Below are 8,944 nucleotides of genomic sequence, written 5' to 3'. Positions count from 1 at the left end.
TTGATTTTTTCAATCATATAAGACGTCTAGGTTAATTTTCCCTTCATTAATATTATTTTTTTTTTTTATTAACCAAAGACGTTATAAAAAAATACATGTAAAAATAAATAAGGTTAATTTACAAAAGAATATTATTTACTAAAACAAAATAAATAAGTTTAATTTTCTAAAACAGTAAAATACACTACCTACACTAATTATTTTCAGTGGGAACGTTAAACCACCGTTAATTTGGACAGGAGGGATTAAAAAGAGAGGGAGTATAGTAATAAATAATCCTTCCTTCGCTTTGTAATTTCATTTCACTCTTTCTCTCTCTTCTCTCTCTTCTCTCTCTCTCTCTAGAACTAGAATCTTCTTCAATCGAGACACCAACAAAAATCGATCTGGTCAACGTAAGAGTCTTCCACTATTTTACATTATCATCTAACCAATTTTCTTTCTCTCATTTGATTCTTTCTATGCAATAAAATTTCACAGCATGCAAGAAGTTCAAGAACCTCAACCCCAATCAACACTCGGTAATTAAAAATAATAATATTCTTTTGTTTCAATTTCTTATATGATTGAGAAAATCACTATCTTTTTTGTGTTGGTATTGTTGATGATTGTAGGTCAAGAAAATGTAGATGAAGTGGTTGATGAAAGTTCTGCAAATGGTAAAGGGGAAACACCAGAGGAATTAGTGAGTAGACCTCCAAAAGTTGATTCTGAAGTTGAGGTTCTTCATGAGAAGGTCACTAAGCAAATAGTTAAGGAAGGTCATGGCAAAAAACCTTCCAAGTATTCAACATGCTTCAGTAAGTACCTTTTTTAATCGTGATTTGACTATGCCATGCTTGTAATTAGTGTGAAAAAACTATGCAGTTCATTTCGTGGTATATGTTTCTTGCTAGTAGATAAATGGTCTAGAGTTGTAGAATGTCGATACGCAATTGTGTATATCTTAAATCATTTGAACTTGTTTGTGATAAAGGGATATAAGGTTAGTTTGGTGGGTGAGATGGGAGAGTTAGGGAGTGGAGTGGTAAAGGAGGTCGTAGGTTCGATCTCCATTCTCAGCAAAATAATAACAATATTAACAATACTAATTTCTAACATTGGTAAGTTGCAAAAAAAAAAATTTGAACTTGCTTGTGGAAATGAAAGGGATATATACTAAAGTAAACAGTATCATATCAAGTGATATCAGATTATTATTGTTTTTTTTTTTAATTTGGAATGGCATTCATCGTATCTTTCTGTGTATAGCAACTTCAGCTATAATATAAGCAATGAGTGAATCATCATTTTAGTTTGAAATCATAGGCGTTGAGCAATTTGGTACTAAATTTAACGAAGATTCAAAATGATTCATGAAATTGAAAATCTTTTGATCACATTAGTCCTTTTGGTAGTTCAATTTAGTGCTTGAAGTTGTTTCAAAGGATTTTCAATTTGAAGGATATTTTGGAATTCTGTTAATTTTAGGGATCGAAATATCTGATCCCTACCATATATGGCAATGTTTTGGTATGAACGTGTAAAATGTTAGGACATCTAGTTTTCTTTTACCATAAGGAAATCTTATTTTCTTTAGACTGATAGGAGGAAAGTTTTAGAAGGAGCAAAATTGATCAAACATTAGTTCTTAATATCTAGTCTTGTACTCTTTTTTATTTGTATAGCCTTTTTCTTTTTTTTTTTTGGTTGGATTGAAGTCACGATTTTGACCTGGATGGTTTATGGTGGCAGTCCATTATAGGGCATGGGCTGAGGGCACGGAGCACAAATTTGAAGATACATGGCAGGAGCAACGACCAAGTGAGATGATATTAGGAAAAGGTATGGTGGAAGTTCAAACTATTGGATTTGTGGATTTTCTTTTACGAGGATTCTTATATCTATTCTCGAAATCGTTTATTTTCCTATTTATATATTGGTAATAGAACACAATGTCAAGTTATAGTGTTCATCTCCTGTAAATGTTAGTCTTGGACCCTTCCCAATGAGTTTTGTCAAATGAAAGGGTGATTTGTACAAGTTTGAAGAAACGAATTTTGTTCAATATTTTGTCTTCCATTATTTTCAATTACTACGTATGCATTGCTAACTTTCTGCTATTTTGACGTCCAAGCATAGTGTGACCAACATCTACTATGTTAGACTAAAATGCTTCCCCTCCCCCATATTTGTTTTCTATGTGTGTTGCTTTACCGAACTTGTTATTTGCTTTTGATGGATTTCGCTGAAACAGAGAAGAAAGAAATGACTGGCTTGGGCATTGGGGTTACAAGCATGAAAGCTGGGGAGCGAGCCTTGCTGCGTGTGAGCTGGGAACTAGGATATGGAAAAGAAGGAAGCTTTTCTTTTCCAAATGTTCCACCCATGGCAGATTTAGTTTATGAAGTTGAGCTCATTGGTTTTGATGAAACAAAAGATGTAAGTTGGCATTAAATTATTGTATAGCCATTGACTTAGTAAGATGCTTATAGGGCCTAATTCACAGGGAAAAGCTCGCAGTGATATGACCGTGGAGGAAAGGATTGGTACAGCCGATCGGAGAAAGATGGATGGAAATGCTCTGTTTCAAGAAAATAAACTAGAGGAGGCCATGCAACAGTATGAAATGGTTACACACTTGTGTTTCTTATGCTCTTTGACATGGTTCTTGCTTTTTTCTATGTTAATTTGGGTTTGATAAATTCTTGATTGTCTTGGTTCTTGTCAGGCCATAGCTTATATGGGAGATGACTTCATGTTCCAGTTGTTTGGGAAATATAGGGATATGGCTCTGGCCGTAAAGAATCCATGCCATCTTAACACGGCAGCCTGTCTGATTAAGCTGAACCGTTATGAAGAAGCTATAGGACAATGCACCATTGTAAGTATATGACTTTAAAAGTCATCTCCGCATAAAACATGTTTCATTTTTTTATTCTATTTATTGGAGCTCTGATAGGAATGGGTTGGGCCCAACGAGTTATGAGGGGGATCTCTTAGTTAACAGAGATGAGGTGAGGCCTAAGCAATGGCGAGTATATGTGAGAAAGAATAAGAAAGGGAATGCAGAAAAAGTGAGATTGCCTAGCTGGCATAGTGAGTTAATATTCCACTAATAAATAGGAGTGTGCGGGGAAGTAGTTGGATGGTTTTTTCTATTTTTCAGTTACACCTTAGAGGTTGGGCACTGAGAGAATTGTTTTCTCTAACTGAGGAGCATTAGCTCTAGAATCATTTTCTGTTTTCATACATTAATACAATAATTTTCCTCATCTAATTCTATCTTACCTCTACTCTATCAAGCTCTAAGATTCTTTCTAGAATAAAATAGCACTTTTTCTTCTTTTGTAAATCCCTTTCACTCAGTTTTGGGTTTTGAGTCCATTATAATTATAAAATTATAATTATGCTGCTTTTAGCATGGTCACACAATAATGAGGTGGTAAAATTCTATTGACATATTGGAGGTTGCTCATGCTTTTTGTGATAAGGTTTCCTTTTAATCTTAATGAAGGGAAAATTCATACTGTTTATTTTGCATCATTAACCGGTCAAAGCATTCTTAGGCAGAAGTTGTGGAGTATGGACCCTTCATCTTAAGCATATTTTGTCATATCTATAGTCAAGAAAAATATATACCTGTTGTCCTCGAAGAGCTGTTGTAGCTTTAATTTAGAATCTTAATGTTGCACTGCATTAAGTTTCTGAGTGAAACAGAAATTATTTTTCACCCTAGAGTATGTTGGTTTCAAGATATGCAAAAATGTTTTCGGGAATGTGAGCTTAGGATTGTAATATTCCCATGTTTGATGCATGTTTTTTTATTAAAGTTCCGCGCTATTATGGATCCCTGGAATATACTCCGCTCATGTTTTCCCCTTTTTCATTCCCATGATAAAGAATTAACATTCCCATGGGAGCAGAAGTTACCTTAAAACTCAACCAACTATGAATTTTCACTTCCAACTCATTCTACCACTTTTATTTACTATTGACTAAATGTTTTTTTAACTAAACAAAATTATTACCAGGAACATTATTTACCAAACATATAAATTGTAGTAGTATTTTTTTCTATGAGGTCTCAGCCTAGTAGTAAGAGTTTGACCTTTTAACCTCAATAGAGAAAAAAAATTGTAACAGTATTTTCAGGAACATTTCCTTAGAATATGATTCTAAATGTTGAAACTAACAAACTATTCCTACATGAGTCATTGGTGAAACGTGCAGGTATTAGGTGAAGATGAGAACAATGTCAAGGCATTATTTAGGAGAGGTAAGGCTAGAGCAGCACTTGGGCAGACAGATGCTGCCCGGGAAGATTTTCTAAAAGCAAGGAAATATGCACCCGATGATAAAGCAATTGCAAGAGAATTGAAGCTACTTGCTGAACATGATAAAGCAATTTATCAAAAGCAGAAAGAGATCTATAAAGGAATATTTGGACCAAGGCCTCAACCAGTACCTAAGAGAAGAAATTGGCCCGTACTTATTTGGCAGTGGTTTCTTTCAGTGTTTTATAGCTTTATCACACTCTTCAAGAGTGAAAAGCCCAAATCTGATTAATTCAACTCTTGAACAACAATTCAAGAGCATTGTTGAATCGACAATTGTTTACGTACATCCTATGAAAGGCCACCATGTTTTGTACTCCTGAGGTAACTATTGTACTATTGTAGTTTTACTACTTATCTTTGCTAGTGAAAACAAAAACAATCAGATGTTGGAAAAAGTTGTGATTTCACTCTTCTATAGAGGAATTGTGTTTGACAATACTACTAAACTGTTTAATATAGAGTCTGTTAACGTATAACCAACTTGTTTAGATTTATCTATTGACATAAACATCTCTCGAGTGTGTTTGGTGTAGATTATAGAAACAACTTTTTACATATCTGCCGGTCATTTTCAGGTTATTTCGATAAGTTCAAAATGCAGCTTACATGAAATAGCTTATTCTTAATTAAGTTATTTATTTAAATAGTAGTGTGAAAAATAAATACAAATGATAAATGACAAATGTATCTTAAATTATTGTTATTTTGTGCAAAGATGTGTTAAAAATAGAGTATAGATAAAGTATGATTGAATTAATAATATCAGAATAATCTACTTTTTACCAAGAGAAAGTGAATAATCTTCTTCAATTAGTGTAAATGAAATTGTGTAATTTATAATCACCGTCAATATAAAGTCATTCTATGTTGTCATTGCAAAAACTTTTTTATTTTTAAAATAATTACTATAAAGAGTTTTTCATCCGATGATTACAATTTAAAAAAAAAAAAATTAAATATGAAGAAAAAAATGACTTCAAATCAGAAGCTGTTTCAAGTAACTTCACTCGAAAATCATTTTTGTAATTGATTATTTTTAAAAAGTGATTTTAATTACAGTTAAGAAAAACAAAATAGTGTATTTTTCTTTGTTAAAAAAATTCTATAAATTAATCTCTAAATTTTCAACATGAAAATCACTTTTTTTTATTACCTTTTAACATCAAGTCGTGTTGACAAAAGCAAGAAAAAAAAAAAAAAAACTACCTCAGCGTTAAGAGTTTATAAGTGAAACCACCTGGCCAACATCAAGAGTTTATAAGTAAAACCACCTACCCAACAACAACATACTAGTTTATAACTGCCAACATTCACCACCATTAACATACTTTCATACTTTTTTGGAGATTAACTTTCAAAACAGACACTAGCTCACACAACAACAATATGGCCTTAATTGTTCCAATATTCGACAAACTCAGCTCCACCATAATTGGTGTATCATCTGCAAATTATAAATGGAAAATGCAAAACTCATGACGATGAACAACCTAAAATAACTTTAATATATTTTTTATTGAAGGATAATGTAAAACAATTTTATATTGTCGGTAAATACATATTAAACTCTAAGGGAAAACGAAAAGAAATACATGTATTTATAAAATGACATAAATATCATTAACAAAAAAATTAGAATAAATAAAAAGTATAAATATACAATATTTGTACTTTATTAAATTGAAATATTTTCTTTGATTGTTACAAAATTTATTTTATATATTTATTCCCTTTATTTTCCTTTTTATATTTTATAATATTTGTTGATTGTAATGAAATATTTATTTGTATTATTTTTGTTATTTGTAAATTATTTTCTTAACAATATTTATGTCATTTTATAAATACACATATTTCTTTTCTTTCATCATTTCTATTCATTTTCTTTTGCACCAAACTACTTAATAATCAATTTATTTTCTATTTCCTTTTCACTTAGTTTTCTTTCTTCCGTGTTTTTCATTAACTAAACAAATCGTAAAGAAGGTAGAGATTATTTTGTTTTGGTTTAACTTTCTTTATCTAACAGTTTACTTTCTTTATCTAACAGTTTTTCTCGGGAACTAAAATTGATCTTTACTCTTGAATTTTTTTATCATTTGGTTAATTAAAGTTTGTAACACTTAAATTTATAAATTAAAATAAAATTCTCAATTTTAGATTAAATTCAAAAATAAAAGTAAAGTTCTCAATTTTAGATTAAATTCAAAAATAAATTATTGATCAAGAGCATATAAGTGTTATCTCTAGTTGGAACAATCTATCTTATATTTTACTTACCTCCTTACTTAATTTCAGATTACCATAACCATTTTCTTGAGAATCAGAATGATAAGATCAAATCTAAAATTTCTATAAAAGTTCCAAAATTTAAAATACAAAAGAAATTTAAAAAAAAAAGTATAAGAATTGGAGGTATGGTAATAGTATAACAAAAAATCAAAATATTCAAACTAAAAAAAATATCGATAATATCAGATAAGAGGAGGTAAAAGTATTTGACGTAAATTTTAACCGTATAGTATTTGTATCTTTAATATATCTTAATCTTTTTATATCTCTTTCATATTTTTGTGTTCACCGTGTTAGAGTTTCGTACCAAAAAAATTCATTGTGCAACCTCTATCAATCAATCAATTTTTTTCATTCCTTTATCTCATTCCATTAATCAATTTTGTATAAAACATTGAATATATTCTGACAAAAGTTTACAAACATGTTTATTGATGTAGCTATAGAACTAATAAAATATTTGATTAAATACATGAAAAATTGGATTTGTACTTGACAATTGCATAAAGATGACATAATAGTTTTTCAATTAAGTTTACTTTTAAATTTGATTGATTTTTTTTTTTTTGTAGAAACCTCCAGTAACAGCAATGATATATCAATTATTTTGGCTCAAATATTACATGTATTGCTTAAAAAAATTATAATAAACTACTTATAATTTACTAGACAAATAATAAGGACAAATATTTAACCTTAATGCATAAAATAAAAGTTTTGTTTAGAACCAACGTGAGATACGTAATATTTTGTAAACAACAATTGCATTGATAAAAAAAAAAACTTTTAGATAAGTGCCAAAGAAAAATAATTCATTTCATTAGCTTCACTTAATTATGTCTTAATAATATTTTGTAGCAAATTTTTAAATATTTTAATTCTAAATTATTTAGAATCACATAAAACAAAAGAGAATAAATATGGATATGCAGGTGACAAATTAAAGTTAAAAAAAAATTTGAAAATCATCATCCATTATCAACATGCCATTCATATATTTCATCAACAAAAACAAAAAAACACACCGATCATATTTCATAAAACTTCCTAATGCACAATTATCCTTTTGTATATCTACATTAGCATTTTCCAAACATAACATAAATCTTTTTTTATTTACATAAAAATCTATCTTATCTTATATAATATACAATTATAACCCCTTCTAAAAATATAAGGCCAATGGCTACAATAGCTTTTCAACAAATGAAATTGAGTGATAAAAAAGTAAAGTATAGTTAATAGCTACCATACATGTTTAGGCATAAAAGAAACCCAAGCACAATAAGCACAAACTAGCTTTTGAGATATGTAAACATAAACAGCAAAAGAAATACTCATTAAAAACAAGTCTTTCCAATCACCCTTTTGTTGTGGATTTAAATTGTTCATCTTTTGTGGCCTCTTCCCAATTAGCTTCTCAAAATCATTCAACAATAATTTCCATTTCAACTTGCCTTTTCCTCCTCCTCCAATGTCTTTCTTTTCTTCATGATTTGAGTTAGAGATGAATGGTCTTCTACCCTTGTAGGATAATGGAACAAAAGGGGTCCTTATTCTAAACCAATTGTGGCCAATAGTGAGAAATGCCATAAGGGAAGTTTTTGTTTATTGGAATAGGAGGTGTATTATTAATTTGAAGTCAACATGAATATAAAAGAGATAAACATGTCACTCTATGACTACCAAGAAGTTGGTAATCTCTTTCTTCATGACAAAGTTAAATTATTGAAGTTTAGATATTTTCTTTAAATGGGTTGGTTGATGGATAAGGGGGCTATTATTGACCATGGCCAATGTGTGGAGGAGGCACGATATAAGGGGCGAATATCAAATAGAATATTTAAATATTTTCTTTCATAAAGTAGAGAAAACATGCATCTCACGTATCTTTAAATTATTTAATTGTATTAAATTAACTTTTTAATTTTTTTTTTTCAATTAGGTCCCCTAAGTCTTTTAAAAGCAACAAAATCTTTTTTTACTCTTCTTCTTCCATCAAAGAGGGAAGTTTAGAGTCATATTTTAAGGTGATAGTATTTATTAATCTATTTATCTTTTAATTTAAATAAATAATTTTTTATAAAGATTTGATTTTTTTTTGTTTGTGTTTTTTTATGATTTTGTTGTTTGAGTATGAAGTTTCGTTTGTTTTATGTCTTATTATGATTTTCGTTTGATTTATATTGACATATTAACTACAATCAATTACAGATTTAGTTAATGATTTAGTCGTCAACACTATATTGAGATATATGAATATTTTGGTCACTTTGATAGCATTACATTTTAAGATAATTTTGTCATTTTATACTATAAATTTTGATGTTGTA

At 29.5% G+C, this 8,944-nt stretch overlaps 1 protein-coding gene across 1 annotated transcript; it reads left to right on the top strand.

The window, feature by feature from the left end:
• The first annotated feature begins 254 nt into the window (after positions 1 to 254).
• On the top strand, positions 255 to 4,775 carry LOC101489219 (peptidyl-prolyl cis-trans isomerase FKBP42). Its single transcript, XM_004506261.4, has 8 exons — positions 255 to 395; positions 481 to 521; positions 615 to 800; positions 1,735 to 1,824; positions 2,237 to 2,421; positions 2,489 to 2,611; positions 2,711 to 2,863; positions 4,213 to 4,775. The coding sequence occupies exons 2-8, from the start codon at positions 482 to 484 to the stop codon at positions 4,546 to 4,548; spliced, it is 1,113 nt and encodes a 370-aa protein (XP_004506318.1). The 5' UTR covers positions 255 to 395; position 481; the 3' UTR covers positions 4,549 to 4,775.
• Positions 4,776 to 8,944: the final 4,169 nt, after the last annotated feature.

Source organism: Cicer arietinum, chromosome 6 (genome assembly GCF_000331145.2).
Source record: "Cicer arietinum cultivar CDC Frontier isolate Library 1 chromosome 6, Cicar.CDCFrontier_v2.0, whole genome shotgun sequence".
Lineage (NCBI taxonomy): Eukaryota > Viridiplantae > Streptophyta > Magnoliopsida > Fabales > Fabaceae > Cicer > Cicer arietinum.
Note: the sequence above shows the minus strand (reverse complement) of the source record. Positions and strands in the feature narration are given on the sequence as shown.

Bases quoted from the DNA above. Each gene is read 5' to 3' on its own strand.
- LOC101489219 (XM_004506261.4), top strand. From the start codon at position 482: ATGCAAGAAGTTCAAGAACCTCAACCCCAATCAACACTCG. The intron at 2,422-2,488 runs GTAAGTTGGCAT...CCTAATTCACAG, and splicing joins GTTTTGATGAAACAAAAGAT to GGAAAAGCTCGCAGTGATAT. The intron at 2,612-2,710 runs GTTACACACTTG...GGTTCTTGTCAG, and splicing joins CCATGCAACAGTATGAAATG to GCCATAGCTTATATGGGAGA.